General features: G+C 52.3%; 3 protein-coding genes across 3 annotated transcripts; 1 reads left to right on the forward strand and 2 right to left on the reverse strand.

Moving 5' to 3' along the window:
* Window positions 1–3029: 3029 nt before the first annotated feature.
* On the forward strand, window positions 3030–6746 carry LTR77_011148 (uncharacterized protein; the record flags this gene model as incomplete). Its single annotated transcript, XM_064808360.1, has 2 exons — window positions 3030–5085; window positions 5794–6746. 2 exons carry the CDS (start codon window positions 3030–3032, stop codon window positions 6744–6746), a joined length of 3009 nt encoding a protein of 1002 aa, XP_064653450.1.
* Window positions 6747–9477: 2731 nt separating this feature from the next.
* On the reverse strand, window positions 9478–12996 carry LTR77_011149 (uncharacterized protein; the record flags this gene model as incomplete). Its single annotated transcript, XM_064808361.1, has 2 exons — window positions 9478–11685; window positions 12265–12996. The coding sequence occupies 2 exons, from the start codon at window positions 12994–12996 to the stop codon at window positions 9478–9480; spliced, it is 2940 nt and encodes a 979-aa protein (XP_064653451.1).
* Window positions 12997–17748: 4752 nt separating this feature from the next.
* Window positions 17749–18968, reverse strand: LTR77_011150 (uncharacterized protein; the record flags this gene model as incomplete). The annotated part of the gene is made up of 2 exons (XM_064808362.1): window positions 17749–18834; window positions 18891–18968. The coding sequence occupies 2 exons, from the start codon at window positions 18966–18968 to the stop codon at window positions 17749–17751; spliced, it is 1164 nt and encodes a 387-aa protein (XP_064653452.1).
* Between the last annotated feature and the right edge of the window lie 293 nt (window positions 18969–19261).

Genomic DNA, 19261 nt, shown 5'->3' on the forward strand with positions numbered 1-19261 from the left:
CGGTCTTGGGTCTGGCGTCGACTTACCGATACACCCTCTGCCACCAAGCCTCCGAGGTTGAGAAGCATCTCTAACGTCTTTCCGAGTCATGGAAGATGGGAGTGCTGACTCAAAGCGCCAAATGGAAATAATTCTGTCGTGACATATGAACGCACATAAAAGGTGCAAAGCGTAGATGGCCACATGTCTGGCAACTTGGCGGCAAGAAATATGACTTCGAGTTCCATAACTCGATTGCCAAATATTCATACCGGCACTACCACACGCGAAAGCAATGACATCTCTCGCGGCCCGATATCTATGCTGCGTACTACGCCTCCGACAGCCGTCGATTCGCACGAGCAATACAATCGAACTGGAGGTGGCGTCGCGACCGACTCGAGCCTGCTAGAGACTCTGCCGAAGGGCAATGCCCTCGCCAGTTGCACATATTTCTTTCGTGATGCCGAGCATAGAGCACAGAAGCGCCGGCTGATCAGCCTCTCCCGCAGAATCGCATGTGTAGATATGATAAGATCAGTGCCATGTTCGGGTACGGTTTGAGGTAATGCTGTTGCACAGAAAACTGGACATTCTCGACTCGATATGTCATGGTGTAGATTGGGCACTCGACAGATGAGTGAGTGCCCACTATGCTTTCCGAGGTGCTCCTTGGTCGCATTTGGATGATGGAAGTGGACGATTGAGCTGCGGTGAGATTCATTCACCTTCCCTTCGATCGCTGACGGCTGGTCCCCCCGGGGGATGTTTCCCCTCTCTCTCGTGCGGAAGCAATCTTTCCACTCCGTCTCCACTGTTCCCTGTTGCAGGCGTGTAAAATTCCTTATAAGGGTGCAAAGCGTCGCTCCACGTCTGTTCCACGAATGTTGGTGTTCCACGAACATATGGCAGCGGATGTCCATTGCTGGAGGCTCTCGTGTGCACATGGAAAGGAGATGGTCTCAAAACCGTACGTCCCGGAAGCTGCCGCACCTACTGTCACTCAGTCGGACGGAGTACGACATGCGTTTCAGCGCGATGTGGAAAAGAGGATGGAGGAAATAGGCCGCGACATCGAGATTCTCAAGACTCTGTACAGCGTGGAGGGCACCGGTCTCGAGACGAATAATCCAGAAGAAAGTGGAGATCATTCACCGCCCTCCATCTCTCCGCACAACTGTATCAAGCAAGGTAACTCGCCGTCGTGTGGGTACATCAGAGGTGTCTTCGCGAAATCCCCGATGTGTCCCAACCTGACTGAGAATTACAAACGGGAGGTTCGGTGGAAAGGAGTACTCTCTCCAACACACTCAACCACAAGCGGCTCGGCTACTAAACCGGCGCGCCTCATTTCTGAGTGCGATGCCGTCTCATCTACGGAAATAAGCGAAGACAATCTTCCACCCTGTAGCACGCCAGTTTGTCAGAATATTCCGCCGCACCAACGTGGTACATGCATCTTTGAAGGGAAAGCTACTTCGAATGCCTCACCGGCCGTGGCAACGACTCCTGATGATTGTCGACGATCAGGAATTGGTCAATGTCGGCCTTTTCCTCCACACCACCGACAACAGAGCTCGGTAGCTGAGCCCCACTGTCGCCTCCGGTGTGCGGAAAACCTGGTGTGCCATGTCGCTGAGAACCACGGTCTTCGACTACATACACACACTTACAGGACCGATCCATGCAATGAACCGGCTTTCCTTGACTCTTCAAATGGAAGAGTCGCGGGTGCACAAGCAGCAGACCACGAGTGACGTGGGGATGATCTGTAGGCGGCGGAAGTGGTCAATATGGTGTCTTACAATTGGAAAGTTCTAGCGAGTGCTTCTGCATGCATGGCCAGGAAATGCCACGCTCCCATGTGCGACTCAGAGCAGGATTAGGGATTATGACCGATTGAGGACGTGTGCCCCTTGAAAAAGCTGCGGATGTACGATAGATTGCTGTCGTTCCCGAAGACACGATATCATGTGGTATCCAGATACGAAATTGTTGTAGTCGTTGGAGATGTCGTAATCGACTGGTAAATGTGATTGTGCCGCCTGCGGTATCCCTCTTCGCGATATATCGCCGTGCTTAGCACTGGGTGTGGAAGATAAAGATCCGATATTGGCTACCCTATTGCAACTCACAAAGAAGATATCGAATAGAAGACTGAAATCCGAACGTTCGAATCCTCCTGGCATATAGCTCTTTACACAGACGCACGTTGGACTTGGGAAATTCGATCTAGCGTTCTATGCTACGCGTGTGGGTCATAGACCATGCTCTTCTGATTGTCACTCTCCGATACTGCAAAGCTCAAGGTCGGCACATTCAAATGGTCGCGTGGTACTAGAAGTCGGCCGAGTGGGCTTCGCATTGAAGGTCTCAAGAAGCGTAACTAACACCGACATATGGGAGCAGGGTCGTGGACGGAGAAGATGCAAGGCAATGTAGTCCGGGGCGCACGCACAAGCCACAACGACAGTGAAATTGAGGATGGAACGTACCGGGTAAAGACTTCAGTCCGATGTAACACAAATCCGGATATGCAGATCTTTGGGACCACGTCATCTGGTGCGCTGTCCACAAACAAAGTCCCGCGAAGAAGAGGGACGGCAGACGCAAGACCATGAATCTATGGAGATCACGACGTTAGTAAGTTATGTGTGATGATAGCCGATATCGTCTCGGCATAATCAAGGGGTCTCGGAATACTGCTAGGACGAATCACTCAAGGGGGTCTTAACATATCGTTCGTGTGGATCTCACCCCTGCCTTATCACGTATTTCACGTTCGGTCGCGACCTTGATCACCAACATCCTTCTCTTTCAACGACATCTATGCAGACAAGCATCGATGTCAAGGCGACATCCCCGTAATATTGAACATCTCCTGTGATCAGAATAACCCATCCCTACAGCCCCTTTGAGCAGAAGTGTTGCATTCAGAGCACGGTCGCAGCTAAATCTTCCTGATGTATTTCTCTTGGACCAGGATAATCAGACGACAAAGAGATGGTCCAGTGACTTCTCTTGAGTCTACACAACGACAGAGTGACACCATGACAACCGAGACAGACGTGTTTCTCCAACTCATCGCGTCTCCGTTCGATAGTGAGGTAGTCTGCCTCGAGAACGGGTACACTTGCAAGCGCTCATCCTATTCACAGATTTATTCGGCTTCATTTCTCTCCGCTCTGGCGTTCTACGGACTTACCACCGCTGCTGTCCTGTTCGCGTTTTGTATCCTTCGCTCACGCTATAGCAACGTCTACGAACCACGTCTTTCCCAACATAGCAAACGCGCGGCGCCCGAGGCAGTTCCCAAAGTTCCCTTCGGCTGGCTAAGTGCCATTTCAAAACCGTCAGAGGTCGCATTGATTGATCAGATTGGGCTCGATGCCGTGGTGTTTCTTCGCTTCACGCGCTTGATCCGAAATCTCTTCGCCACGCTCACGATCATTGCGGGTATAACACTGGTTCCAATCAATGTCACGCAGGTTCAAGAGTCCCATGCGTCTGGAGTCTCGGTCTTTTCCCGCCTCACGCCGCAGTACAGCCGCAGTAGCCCCGTCTTTTGGGTATACGTTGGTGTGGCCTACCTTTTCGATATTGTCATATGTCTCTACCTTTGGTACGGATATCGGGCAGTCTTGCGGCTCAAGAGGTCCTATTTCCGATCACCTGAGTACGGTGCCAGCCTTCACGCACGTACCTTATTGCTGTCCGACATCCCACATCCTCTCCGATCAGATCGAGGAGTGACTCAACTAGCCGAGGGAAGTATCATTGGGGTGATTGGTCGTGACGTTGGCAAACTCGAGGCCAAAATAAGAGAGCACTTCGATTTGGACCAAAAGACGAGGCATGAGACAGGGCTCAGACGCGATGGTGCGCGAAGAAGAGCTAACGAAGTACAAAAGGAGATTGAAGCCATACGAGGATCGCCACAAGAGCTTCGGGCCATGTCTTACGGATTTGTTACTTTCGCCACTGTCGCCGAGGCTCACTCCTGGGCATACAAGTACCGTCACGGAGGCCCGGAAGGTATCGCTGTCCAGCTAGCTGACGATCCCGATAACTTCGTCTGGAGAAATCTGGATTACTCAAGATCGCAACTGCAACGCCGTCGGCGAGTCTACGCCTTCCACATCACTCTCCTGACAGTCGCTTGGGTAGTTCCTAACGTCCTGAATGCTGTATTCTTGACCAATCTCTCACACCTCGCGCTCGTGTGGCCGACCTTCCGCGCGACCCTCGACTCCCACCGCATACTTTGGGGTATCGTCCAGGGAATTGTGCCACCCATCCTCGTATCTCTTGTATATTATTACCTTCCCCCCATCTTTCGACGACTATCCACGAAAGCCGGAGACATGACGAAAGTCAGCCGTGAGCGCCACGTTATGCGAAAGCTATTCACATTTCTCATTTGGAACCAGCTGGTCGCTTTCTCACTGTTCTCAACATTCTGGGGATTTGGCGCTGTATTCATCAACGCTCACCAGAGTGGAAGAGACGCTTGGCATAAAGTATCAAAAGGTCATGTGATGCGGAAAATCATTCAGGCACTCATCACGGTCACAACGTATTGGTGTTGCTGGCTAATACAGAGGAATCTTGGTACTCACTCATCCTCCGACACAGCTTTGTACTCATTGTTGACATCATGTGTAGGCGCTGCCGTCGACCTTGGTCAGGTCCTGCCGTTACTCTGGAATACCCTGCGCCGGACATCCGCACGGTCGCTACACTCACCAGCCACTCCTCCGGCTTTTAACTATGCCACACAGTACAGCTACTTCCTATTCTATGCCGCAGTCGCGTTGACTTTTGGCATACTGCAACCACTCGCACTTGCCATCACTGCGATTTATTTCCTTCTCGACTCTTTCACCAAGAAGTACATGCTGCTCTACATATGCTCGACTAAGCACGAGTCCGGAGGACTGTTTTGGAGGTCTTTGGTTGACCGGATGCTCGTCAACGCTTTGTTTGGCAATATCGTTACCGCAGTACTTGTGGTCGCCCAGGGTAGCGCAGGCCAGAACTGGGGTATGCTAGCCGCGCTCCTTCCCCTGCCCGGTATGCTCGCCTCGTTCAAATGGTATTGCGCACGTGAGTTTGACGATGACATGCGGTATCATTCTCGTACGACCGACTCAAGACATGCGCTATCGACGAGGGCTGCCTCACGAGTTTCTAGCGGGGAAGCTGCTAGGGACAGACCATTCTTCCACCCTGCTCTGACGAACTCGTTGTCTGTTCCAGAAACATGACTAGCAACAGGGTGAGATCAGCGTTCATCAAGGAATGATTTGTACAGGGTGTTGGGAGGGAGGGAGCAGTCTCACCGCACCCACAGCATCAGTCCTACAGACAGCTGAAGCGGTGTGGCCTCTACTATGATAAAGAAACTTCGAGCTTACAGCTACTTGCTTTGCAGGCTGGGCCATCCTCTCGGCTCTAGCAAGCACACATTCCTCACACATCGAACCTTGGTGACCACAGAGTCTGCTACTACTCTACATATCCTGGTAGATCGCTCGCGCTTGGATGCATCGTATCTTGCAAGTGAGTTACATTGTTTCAAGCGGTAAGCGGCTACGTCCGGCCTGACCGATGTTGGCATCGGGATGTCTGATTGGCGTACATTTGATGTCACATGACACTTAGATACAATGCATATGAATGGAGCGAAGCGACTTGCACATTCCTCACACTGACGATCGCCACATATAATGATTCCCCGTTCCTCAGGTGGGGGAAGTTCCATCAGTCCTTGTGAGAGCATGACTCTGCAGAGGCCACTGCTACCGTCTACAGCACGAGCCTTGGCTCCCCGGGCGAAGGCGAGCGTCGTTTCTGATGCCGAGCTGGAACCATGGTTAGTAGAAATATTGCGAGCGCTGGGGTTCCTCAAATCATACTCTGCTTCGACGACTCGAGGACAACAGCAATCCCAATGTCTCGCACACCTTCTCAGCGACCGAGACGCTATATGGACACTAGCTCATATCATTCCTTCAAACACCGACTTGACCTACGTTGAGACCTACGACATGATTCACGTCCAGGCCTACGTGATCCACGTGGACATGGTCCTTCGAAAAGAAGTCACGTTCAAGCTCACCGAAGCTTCCATCGACCACATTATCAGCTTCCACTGGAATGTCTACCTACGAAGTCTTTGCGATAACACTCTCCACTGGCCGGGCAAAGAGAACGAATGTAAGGAGATCCAACGGTCCTTCGAGCACGACGTTCAAAGCTTCATCTACTGGACAGATCTGGACGTGCTAGAAGGCTTGAAGGAGAGTGGCGCTGGCGAGCTCATCGAAGGGTGGCCAAGAGGTGTCAAGCTTGCCCTATCAGCGTTCTTCAAGAAGTCCCACGATTACGTTACCACGTCAAAGCGTGGATTCGTCGATTGTGGAACCATCAAGGACCAAACGGCTAGCCAGTCTGCGAGCACGAGAAGCAATGTGAACGCACGACAGGTCCACAGAGCATGGAAGGATGGCGAAGGCTCCAACAACAATATGATCCACCGGGGTGCTATTGAGCAACAACGGTGCTTCGAAGCCAACGCGTCTGAATGTGGCTCTCAATGGGATCGCGGCGCATCGATTGCTGCTCTAGATACTGATAGGTCACCATTATCACGGCTAAATGTTTTGCGAGGAGGATGTGCAATCAGCCGGTGGATTGATGACTGTGGTGTAGCTTGTGGAGATCGATTGTCTTCCGACCATCGTGGAGGGGAAAGCGAGTCCTGAAAAGCAGATTGCTGCACGCCGTGCGACAGCCCAGCTTGGCGGAAAGTCACGACGTACACATAGCTATTGTCCAGCGTGCATTGTTCCACAGAGCATGCGGATGCTTCACGTGATTATGAAGTTCTTTTCTCCCCCGATTTCTCCGGCTGTTCAGCCCCGATCGCCCGCCAGGACGATAGATCCCTGCTCGATCATTCCTCTTGTTCGCCCGACCAAACATTGTCAAAATCACAAGTCATGCAACCTTCTGCCCTTGTCACGTGATATGACCATCATCCTGTCGTCTAAATCACGTGACTAGGTGCACTTTTGCATGCCCACCCTCACTACGCGCGAGCCAATTATGTTCCGGCGAGAAGACCAATCCCGAAAAGACAAGTGAGTCCATCCACGTGTCCGAGTGAGGAATCTTTTGTTCCGTGCAGGCGCAAGCTTGCAGATGTAGTGGTAAGGAGTTCGTGCTCCAGGGTCCTTGACCGCTATCTTGCAACATGACACAACCTGACAGAGAACACATGGCACAATCAATGTGGAGTCCCTTACAGTGGCGCTTGAGCCGCTAACGCAGAAGATCAGACCAAAGTTCCTGTTCCTTCGGCGGTGAGCGATTGAACGAGATACTCGCCGTCTGAACACACGCTGCTATAGCTTCCCAGGACGACATGGGAGTGAGGGCAAGAGGGACATTGACGCATGACTGGAAGGCTTTTGCATTCGCATGGTTAGCATGAATCGTTGCTCCACGACCATCGATCACACCCTTACATCGGCTCTGGCCCGCCAGCGCAGAGATACTCGGGTGGGGCCAGAGCGCTAGCAGGGGCGGGAAGCCTAGACCGACGCACGGTGCTTTCTAGTCACAAATGCTCTGATCCGAAGCTGCGCTAGCACTTCGAGCCCTCTGCTGAATTAACAGGGGAGCTGTATTACAGCCCCATCTCCTCCTTTCCCTGTCACATTTGATGGCGCATGAACGTGTACCAAGGGACATAAGCGAACTTAGGGGTGAAGACCGCTCAGTCGTGCAGTTGTTCCTGACAGCGATACGGTCGGTGCAGAGCATCAATCTACACCCCCGACATTCCCACCAACAAAAGTATACACGGGCCTATGCAAGCATACAGAGATCCGATGCCGGCATTCCAATCCAATCTGCCGGAGACCTGTTAGCGCTTGACGGCTACCACATCTCTATGCATGCGCATGGATTCCGCTCCGCATTGTCGTCACGCTGATCATATCCTTCACAAAAGCGCTATCAACACGATTACGAGCTCCGCTTCTTATACGTCACTCCCCATGTAGAATGTACATTTGACTTATCTGGCTCCGGTGCGGCCAGTGATCACCACAATCACCCGCCATGGCACAATTGTACGGGTTTTTCTCGTTTGCCTTCCTATTCGTCTTCTACCTATTTCTTAAACATGGCGGCAGACCCATCTTCCGATACCCCATCCTCATCTCGGCAGAGCTACTCATGGGCATAATCGCACTTTACTGCGGATACTACTATCAGATGGTGTCCTATTCCTGCATCCTTCTACTCATATGCTTGGTGCACAATGAACGGGACGACTGGAAGCGAACTTTCATTCGATTGTCACGCAGCTTTTCCCCTACGGAGGAAGAATCGTAAGTCTCTCAAAGACACTCACGGAGGGGAAACCTCAGAGGCTAAGGCCTGTGAGCGTATACCATCTGAGGGCACGGGGGAGCCTCGTGGCATGCGGACGCAGAAATGGCTGACTGTTTCATTCCAAGTACGATCCATCAACGTCGTCCATCGAGACGAAGTCAATAGTCGACTATTGGCATTGAGGTACCCATGACAGCCCGGCAGGTTGGAGCATTTTGCCATCTCAGTGTCCTTTGAAAGGGAAAGGGGATCGCCTGGGAGGGTTTCTCCGGACGTTTAGGATCGCTCACAGAGTCGTGGAGGGCAGCTCCCGATCACGCGATAAGCTTTTGAGGGTACAATTAAAGCATAATCGTCAGATGACACCTTGGTATCAGCCAGAATAATCTCAACGCGTTCCAGTCATCAAATACGTGTACAAGAAACAGGAAAGCCGTTTTAGTCGCGTCAGGTTTAGAACATATCAGGCACCGTGCAGACGAAGGAGTGTTGCTCTTTTCTGTCTTGGGATGAAGTTCAACGTTGGACTTGGTACGAAAGCAACCCGAGTCTTCCTCTCAAGACCAATACAACCCCTTCGGTGAAACAAACTATATTTGCGTATAAGTAGCATGATCGAGAAGCTGCAGAGAACGGGTTCGCAGAGCTGTCAGACGCCACCTTGTCTGGAAATTCATCGACGCCGGTAGAGGCCCGGCGGGTCCTCTTGGTCACACTTTCGACCTCAATTATGAACCCAAGAGTCTCCCACAAGTCTTCCATTCACGGGCGCTTGGAGTCTAAAGTCTCATGGACTCGTCGCAGAACTGCTTTTAAATACCATGAGAACGCACGCTGCTGGGGCGAGAGAGCGGGTATCAAATTTGTCCAACGAGCTTTGCTTCGCAACACAGTTCCTCAGTGGAAGCTGCATCAAGAGGCAGAGGTTCAATATATGATGTTATCCGACTCGAGAACAAAATTTGTCTGTCAGATGAGATGTTGTAGAGGCACTACGGACGGTACCCCGATAGTCCACGATAGTCCAGATTCAACAAACAGCCAGGTGATTCTGCGGGGACTGAGCATTTCCAACAGAACGATCCGCCACCGTCATGGTCGCAACGGACGCGGAAGCTGGAGAAATGGATCTTCCGTGACCACCATCGTCCTACTGCAGAGAGATATGCGCAAAAATAGAAGGCATATCAACAGTCCGATAAACGCAGACCCAGTAGCGTAGAAGAACGTTGCTTCGTATGCCGTGTGTTCCACCTCATCCGCAGCTGAATGTGAGTCACTGTGATGATCCATGATCAATCCACTAATCGCTAGCGCGAACGACACTCCCAAGCCAAACAAACTGGAGCAGACGGCCCCCACGAGTCCCTGGTATCGTGCCGGCTGGACCGACGACAGAAAGACGACGGAGACAGTGAACGTCAAATCGATCCCCATGGTAGCGCAGAGCATGGATGGCATAACGTAAGTCCAGTATGGCAATGGTAGAGGAGCCAGTGCAAACAACAATGGCGCTGCCACCCATGCCACAGCGGACACTGCTATCACGGCCATGGTCGGAATAAGGTGGATCAACGACCCGCCCACAATGCAAAGCACCGTACCGCCCACGGCTGTCGGCGTGTACCATAGTGCCAGCGTAATGCCACTTGGGCCGGTGTCACCATCGGTGGTCGACGTGAGTAGAATGTAGCGTGCGGAATTGTACAGCCACACGCCAAATGTAGCATAGAAGAACAAGCTTGCCAGTGTTAGTGGCAGAACGTTCCGCGGTCTGAAAAATTCGAAAGGTAGCAGGGGACACTTGGCGACCCATCCCTCGTATCTCAGAGCGACAGCGAGGCACGTCATGCCGGCCGAGAGAGAGCAGAGTACGGCTGGCGATGTGAAAGAGCTGTCTCCAGCCACATGTCCATCTTGATAAGGCGCTGCCGATAAAGCGTACGACACCAGGAGTAAGCCGCATGTTATCCACCCGGCTCCCACAAAGTCCATGTGTAGATCAGGTACTCTCTTGCGAGCCACGGGACGAGGAGTTACGAGTATTGCGACAGCGAACGTAACAGCTGCCACGATGGCTGCGACACGGAAGAACCACGAGAGTTTGGCCGAAGGCAGTGCACTTGCCGTCAGGAAGCCGCCAAAGCATCCTAGAGGAGCAGACCCGGAGTAAACGCCAATCACAAAGTTTCGTCTCTTTCCCTCCGGATAGAAATTGCCTATTAATGAGAAGGCTGCAGGAGTGAAGGCGGCGATGGCGACCCCTTGCATTGCGCGAGAGGTGTTGAGCATAGTGAGCCCATGACAAAAGCCTGGTATGAGGGTCCAGACTGTCAGCCATGCAATCCCGCCCAGAAACATGAGATACCCGGTGTACATGTCCGAGACACGCGCAAAGATCAGCAGACCGGCGCTCATAGTCATAGTGAGCAGCGAACCTGGCCAATAGGTAGCTCCAGAGCTGTCTTCCAGTCGCAGCCCATGTTCCAGTAGGCGAGGGAGCTCCATCGCAAATCCGGACACCAGGTATTCGGTGAGAAAACTCGTCATAGCAATACATAGCCAGAACGCAAACTCGTTGCCAAGGCAACTAAAGTCAGTGCGTTCCGCAGGGCACTCCATCACCTCGTCATTCGCAGAGACATAGTCGTCGTCCAAGGGGAAACCGACCTTGTAGGCGCTCCAGTCTTGGTTGTCGACACAGATGCTTGCGTCCAAACCACACCCCAGATCGTGATTTGGACGCCTCACAATCTGCTTTTCCAGGTCATTCAAAGTGGTCTGCGGAATAGAAAATGATTGGCGGCCAGTGGGTGACCAAACTCGTAGTTTCACATGGTCTGGTCGGAGTGTGTCTGACGCATTCGAGAGGGCCGGCGAACGGTTTGCCGACGTAAGGGAGACTGTCGAAGTTTCTGCACGCCTCGTGGCAGCAGACGATGCATGGGACGTTGGGAGTGATGGCGTGTCGTCAGCGCGAGAGAGCGACTGGAGTACCCACGACCTGTGCTGGTGTAGGTCTGCAAACAAGCGACAAGCATGCACTGTCGACTGGGAGAGATCGTGTTTCTTGGCGGTGTAGTATCCGTGGGCGCAGCGAGTTGCCAAGTGCTGAAGCAGAGGACCCATGCTCGAGGCAAGCATCACACGCGGTGCATGCCGAGGAGCATGCGTAATGACATCCACGACATCCAGCTTTGGTGAGCTATCGCGACAGTCTTCGATGGTTGACGGGGGCTGAAACATTGTACCGGTGTCAGGTGACAGGGTAGCCATCATTGCCCGACTGCTTTCCGACTCCTGTGGACTCTTTATGTCTCGACACCACGGAGATATAGTGTGGATACATCACGAGGCGCTAACAGATCTTCCTTGCATTTATTCGCTAAAGTGCTCCTTCAGTTGACCTAGTTCATCCGTGCAGGAATGATATGGGCCGTCCGCTCGCTAGCTATGGATTGTCATAGTGCTCCTGGAGATAAGCACACCGTCATCTTCGCACTGACCTTAGCGATCATTCGGTGCAATCTAGAGACGTCCTGTCCCCACGGACCCTGCGTGTCTATTGCGCTATGAATCTGGAAGCTACTACTGTCAGGGGTGTTTTTCTAGGCAGCGATCTGGATGTTTTGTATGATCATCGTCCCTGCTCTTGTATCTGGGAGAAGCTCATGGGTTCAATGACGGTAGTGTGTGGACCTAGCAGAGCCTGTTCCTCCCATCATCGAGGCTTTCCACTCTTTCTCAGTCACTCCACAATTTCCTTATTTCAGCGACCTCCACCCGTGCTATATTCTCACAGGCTCCAAATATCCACCATTTACCACAAGATGACCAAGCTATGTTAGTGGTGTCGTGTGAAGTCATCCAGCGACCAACTTCCTTCTTAGTTTTCACGTTCACTAGGATCACTTGGCACGTATTGCATCCCAATGCCATTTCGGTTCCTCGAGGATGGAATGCTGCACAAACCATCTGAACAGGTGGGTTCGGTCTTGCAAAACTGAAACTGAAGGGTTGTGGCTCCAAGATTTGTATCGCGACTCGATGGTTGTCGAATTCTTCTTCCGTGGTCGCAGGTCCAATGAGCAAAGTCAGCCCGAACACTACTGCTAGTTGACTTCCGTCAGGGGAGAACAAGATCGGACCCAACGATCCATGCGCCGCCGTGTCACAGGTTACATCTACGACAGTCCAGCAAGGGGGAGAGCCGTCGGACAAATCGGGCCGAAATTTTACTGCACCGGCTTGAACCCACGCGGCCTTCTTCCCATCGTCTGAGAACGAGACGCGAAACGCTTTTTGCATCTCTTCCAATGCCTCTCCATGGTGGTCTTTTGGCGTTACCATCGTGGGCTTGATTTTTTCTCCTCTGTAAAACTGCCCCTTGTTACCACCAAGATCGTAACTCATGGCAAGTACCCGATTCTTGCCAGTTAGAAATTTCACATGAGAGGAAAGTTGTGCCTCATCTGTGAGCTGCATCCCGTCCTTACACACATATCTTTCCAGCCGGCAGTCTGTGAAAGACACGTATAGATCTTGGTCGGGGCCCCAGCCGGCGCTGATCACCTCCGGAAAATTGGCCTCTTTTTTGGGTTCCTCTGACATTGGGTCGGACCAAATTGTTAACACGTCCGCAGGTCCGACATCCGGATTCTTGTTCAAGGTAAACATGTATTTCGAGTCATTGGATACGCTAAGCTGGCCGTGGATTCCCATCGTGCGGCGCAATGCTGGCTATTCGGTCGTGAATGTCTTGGATTGGGGGAGGGACGCGTTGGCAGACACAGACACTGCTACAAAGGCGATGGCTGGCCTTTTGTCTTGTCTTATCCATGGCAGGGACTGTCGGGGGTGCTTTCCTCGACGTCCCCTTGACTTTCTGAGCACGGTGTTTATATTAGTAGAATAACGAAACTGTCGACGGGAGTGAACTGTCGACGGGGGCAAACTGTCGACGGGGGCAAACTGTCGACGGGGGCAAACTGTCGACGATAGTGAACTGTCGACGGGAGTGAACTGTCGACGGGGGCAAACGGGAACTGTCGACGGACGCAAACTGTCGACGGGGGGAAACTGTCGACGGACGCAAACTGTCGACGGGGGGAAACTGTCGACGGGGGGAAACTGTCGACGGGGGGAAACTGTCGACGGGGGGAAACTGTCGACGGACGCAAACTGTCGACGGACGCAAACTGTCGACGGGGGGAAACTGTCGACGGGGGCAAACTGTCGACGGGGGCAAAACGGAGTGACGGCAGGGGATGTTCCAGTGATTGGAAGTCCAGTTATCAAGCACCACGGAACATTGCCACCCATTGAAGTAGCACAGACATCAGGAGTTCACTGGTAACAAATATAATGTTCGACAAACTTCTCGCACCATGGTTCTTAGGGCACGCTCGCATTGACCTTCGAATCGTACCACCAGAAAACCACACCGTCAAAGCCATCATTGATGATGCTATCCTGCGACAAGCTTTGCGCGATGCTGGCTTTGCGACCTCGATACTCCGCAGACCTCCAGAAGATGCTCCGTGGCTGAATATCGGGGACAAAGTTTGTTGTCTTGTAGAGAAGCCTGATTACTCCATTGAGGCAGAGGCTGGTATGGACAGCACACGAACTGTGGTTGAATTATATGAATCAAGTATCTATGCGGACTACTCTGTATCCTGTGTACGCATACTGATTGCTTCCAGAACTACCACTGATGCTCCAAAAACGTTTATACACGAGCGATACTCCAAGTTCCCCACCAAACGATGCAGAAATCCTGATCCTTTTGGCAACTTGCAAAAGACAAAGCCAGCTTGACGCGATCAGAACGATCCTGAGTGAGCTCGACCGGTGGAGAGCAGAGGTGGCAGGTCGTCTCCTGGGCTACCAGGGTGGCAGATTGCTCGAACTACTTGCAGATACCCTATCAGTACCTGGTCTACAGGCAGGGTTTGCTTTCGGCCGCCTTGCGCCAATATTTGGTATGCATTGCTATGAGGTACGTCTTGATTCCGACTCCTTTCCATGACGTGTCTTATGGGTTCGTAGGAAATCCAATCATACCTCGAACGTCTGGGTAAGATTTGGCGTACAATCATGGATCCTGACGTACACCCTGACCAGCTCGACAATCAGACTGTGAAGCTCCTCCAGCTTCGAGCACCGAATCGATCGTTGCGGGATGCCAGACATGTGTCGCACTTGTTAGACCAGCGCAGGATTTTCCCCACTGTAACTGGAGAGGAGACGCGCCAACGGCTAAAGCGCCGTCTCACCAAATGCGACCGAATTATAACCATACAGTCTTTCTTCGACGATATGATATATCTCAAAGTGTGCTTCGATGGTCTCCGTCCCCTGTTCCCGCCACAGAAGCGCTTGAAGCGACTGCGTGAATGCTTTGCACAGTATTCAGTTCTCCGCACTGATGATGAGAAGACTGCGTGCTATATCGAAATGTGTATATTCGCGATGCGCGAATTCCCCTACCTTTCTCATGGAAAATCCAGTCAGCTACGCCGCTGTCCCGGAAATGCCTGCGGCTTCAGGCCGAGCTGCATCGACTCGATAAAGCAGGCACACATGGCTAGACTCGCCAATGGCATGGGAATCAAGACAGATGAGGTTGCTGCACTTTCGGCAGCTGCTCCGGATCGTGCCACTCTTAAATGTAACCCGGAAGCTGTGGAGGACATCGAGGCTGGAGGGTCAGAGGTATGCGAGCATGCCCGTTCCAACCGGCCCTGCCAGACAAGTTATATGGAAGTTCGAGAAGCTCTGTACCCTGTGGTCATGACCGCGCCAGCCGTGTGTCCGAAGCAATATCTTACGCCGACTGCAATAGCAAGAGATATGTGTTATTGTTTTTGGGGTTCAGAGCTCGTGAGCGCTCTCTCTTGCAAGCTCGGAACGAGTAAGACTCGAAGGATGAAGTCGGTACCCAATGGTCGCACTGCCCGGAGGAGCCTCGATAACGCCGCAGCCCGAAAGCCAGTAGTACAATCTCAACGGTCGCGAGGACCTCAGCGAGGACGGCCAGCAGGGCATCTTCGAGGACAAGTGCATTCAGATGCGAATGTAGAGTTAGCTGAAACCGTAAGAACGCATCTCTCGGATGAAGCGTATACCGACACAGCGGACAGTTTGGGCGAAGAAGTCAACCAGCCCGATGACACGTGTGCCGTCGGGGAAGTTGATAGCGGCGTCCGTGATGACGATGATGACCACAACATGGTCGGAGATATAAGGAACGGTCGTCTGGTTCAGAGAGAAGTGATTCAAGGGCAGACTGAACAGGGAGAGACTCAGCCCGCACGCTCCATTCACAAGATCACAAATCGGCGCTGGACAATTCTTCCTGGCTCTTCCGCGATCACTCACGTCCTTCCGAGGAACAAGGAGATCAATGCACTAGAGGCAAACCATTTCGAGTCAACCACTTGTACTGGTGCAGAACGGCGCCGCACAATGCTTCCTGAACCTATTAGCTCTTCCACTGTCGCGCATGTGCGCCCAGGGGATCGACAAGGGAAAAGTGGTAGAGTCGAAAAATCGAGAAAAGCTAAACATGATATAAGGAGGAGAGGCGTGCAAGGCGGCTCTAGTAGGCCCGAGGAGCGGTTGAATGAGCGACCACACCAAAAGGTGGCCGAGCGAGTCCGACAAGACTGCATTGAAGCCAATCCAATGATTGGCGATGCCGCACGGCGTGAGACAGTGCTTCCGGACCTATCAAACATTCGCGAAGGCCGCATAGAACGACCGATGTATGATCATGCGAGACTGCTCCGATTCTGGGAGGAGAGGCCAGATAGAGAAGGCGACGGGAACATCTATATCGCCAGCTTCTTAGACATAGAGGACCTGCATCCGCGAGAATGCGACAAGAGCAGCGATGAACACGGCACTGTCGCTCGTCTGTGGCTATGGAAGCGTGGCGAGGGGAACCCCTTCCGTCGCATCCTCCGGACTGTGGTCCAGAACGGGAATTTCTTGACCCTAGTCAGCAAGAGCCCCGATAAGGCTTTGTACTCTCCTCCCATAAGTACTGAAGCCTGCTGGATCGCGCTCACTGATAATGGAACACACTTTCCGCTTGCTTTGCTAACATCTAAGGGTCCTTAGCAAGGCCTTCACGGCAAGGGGGTGTCCAAAAAGCTGTTGAGTCGTGCTGATGGTTGTTATATATCTCGATAGTCCAGCTTGTCTACTTCACTGTTCCGCGCTTTGCGTCCACAATGCACTCGCTCTCATTACCTGTAAGACTGACTGTCTCCGACACATCTGACCGAAGTCGAAGAAAGAAGCGACACGTACCCGGCGTTCAGATTCCGACGCACCTGACGATGCAAACTTCTCTGCTAGTCGTTCGAGGTTACGCGTCTGAACGCTACCACATCCGAGAGCGCGCGATAAACCAAGGGTCTGATTATGCAGATGACCAGTCACATACTGATGCCGGCGACAAATACGCCGGGATCGGTACATTGCAAGGACGGAGTGCGGAGTTTGTGATCAGGCGAGAGAGCTTCATGCTTCCTGGATCAATGGACATGTCGTTCCGACCGTGTCATAACAATATCGTACGCCTACATGGTATCTTTCGGCACGAAGAGGGGACATCATTTGTCTACGAGCGATTACAATTGTGTCTCTCTGAATTGTTGTCTGTTGCGCAAGACCCTTGGACGCTGAATGGACCTTCGGAGAGGGACGTACTGATTGCCACCACTATTTCCCAGGTACGAGAGCCACCTCGCGGTCTGAAGGCCAGTCTAAATACAGAAACAGATTTTTCGCGGCGCCCAGTATATGCACCATTGCAATATCGTTCATGGGGCAATTACTCCGGAGAATATCATGATGAGCTTCGAGGGTGACGTAAAGATTGGTGTGTCCGCCGCCCACTCCGTAACCGGGCCACTAATAGAAAATAGCAAACATAGGACGCTCGATGTTTGCCCCATCTAAGTTTGAGCTGCGTCAAGATTTAGAGGATCTTTCTCGTCTTGTGAGAGTGCTGGTGTGTACCACCAAAGAACAGACCTTGCAAGCTCCGTGGGATGACATCTCAGCGCTTTGCGTGGCTGGATACCTTGGGCATGCACTACAGGTACGAGGAGAGGAGCCTCAGTAGCCCGCTTTGTACAGGCTAATCGTGTCTAGCATTCGACTTTTCAAACTCATGATCGGAAATGTCTCGCTGAGGTAGTCGGCAACGTGAAGCTAGAGAAGGTCACGAGCAAGTATGAAGGTGGTGTGCTCTAGCGTACAACTTGGTCGTGTTTCGTCGACGGCTGGTACTCGAGCTCTTCGAGGTGCATCCGTGGATCTTCTTTTCGCAGGACTGCTCTACGCAATTCATGCCGTAACCTTTGGTCGCCAGACACTGGGACCCGTTAGCAGAGCAGATTCACGGAACGGCTGGAGTTTACCAAATATGCCAATATTCCTGTGATGCTCGTTCTCCCTAGATGGGAGATGATCGTCTATTTCCAAAACCTCCATTGATATTTTCACCCTTCTGCCGCCCGCCAGAGGAGACTTCTCCCTTTCCAAATTCTTGTATAGTTCTGGCGTAAGGTACCAGGCCATGTGCATTGCTGTCGGCGATTCTTGCGAAACGAGATCTTCGGATAGTATGGGTTGTAAACAGTCGTTGACAAAGGCATAGTTCTGGCCCGTCTTCCACACGAGGCAGAGCTTTGGCCTCATGACTTGGTGCGTGAGGACTTTGATGAACGGTAGCAGCGAGAAAATGCCTGTGCCGGAGGCAAACAGGATTATAGTGTCGAATCCTTCCAATTTGTATTCTTTTCCGAAAGGTCCATCGAGCCATATCCGTGGCTTGGAAGGCGTCAAAGCAGCCACGTCTTGAAGCGCTCGCGGACGACGATCGCCTCCCTCCTCTGTTTCGCCCTCCTTGGAGCGTATGGAAATGGAGAGGGCCTGTTGTGATAATGACCTTGTCCATCCGTTCTGTGGATGTATGAATATAGACAGAGACCGTGCTGTAAGAATATCGTCTCTAGAATCCCACCACGGTATCACAAAAGGATGCCGCTGGAGCAGTGATAGCCGCCGAGGATCTAGGAGAGTAAGATAGACGTATTGTCCGGGATGGACGATACGGTCCTTGGGTAGCGAAATATCCAATACTACGTCTTCATTCGCATCGTAACGAGCGCTTGTGATGCGCGGCATACTGAGGTCTCTTCTCCGTAGGTTCCACCATACCTGCCGTAGCCAGTGGAGAGCGTTTGCCCCGAGAGACGTTATGAACGCGGTCAGGACGAGTGTGCGCTCAAACGTACTCCTACCGCTGAGGTGAATCCAAAGAGTGATAGCAAGGGCTATTGCGAGAGCGCGGTGCGCGAAGATGAAAGTCTCGTATAGATAATGTTTGACAGTGGCAACAGAGCTCGAGCCGACGAGAAAGGATAGCATCTAAGAGGAAGAAATCAGTCAGTAGACCGCTGTGTGCAAAGTCATGCGCAACTTACAACGAGCTCGAGGGTTCCACCTTGTCGTTCGTACAACAAGTGTAATATACCGTGTAGTAATCCTTGCACGAGGCTCATCAATCCGAGTGCAGTGTGGATATGTACCATGGTAGTTCGCGAGAGTCCGGTTGCATCTGCGAGAAACCCAATTTGAGGCAAGGCTAACAGCGGAACCAGGTGAAGTATGCACAACTGCCCTGCGCGCAATGCGAGATCTGCGATCGTGTCCACAGAGTATGCATTGTAAAATGCAGCTGCCGCCCAATGAAGGACATAACACATCGCTTCAGCTCGAGTCGGAGTCTCTAGAGCCCGGTTAGCGAAAATGCGCGGCATTGTTACGTGTCTCCTCATCCATCCATGCCGCCTTT

The sequence above is a fragment of the Saxophila tyrrhenica genome (genome assembly GCF_035928015.1).
Source record: "Saxophila tyrrhenica strain CCFEE 5935 chromosome Unknown scaffold_33, whole genome shotgun sequence".
NCBI classification, from domain to species: domain Eukaryota; kingdom Fungi; phylum Ascomycota; class Dothideomycetes; order Mycosphaerellales; family Extremaceae; genus Saxophila; species Saxophila tyrrhenica.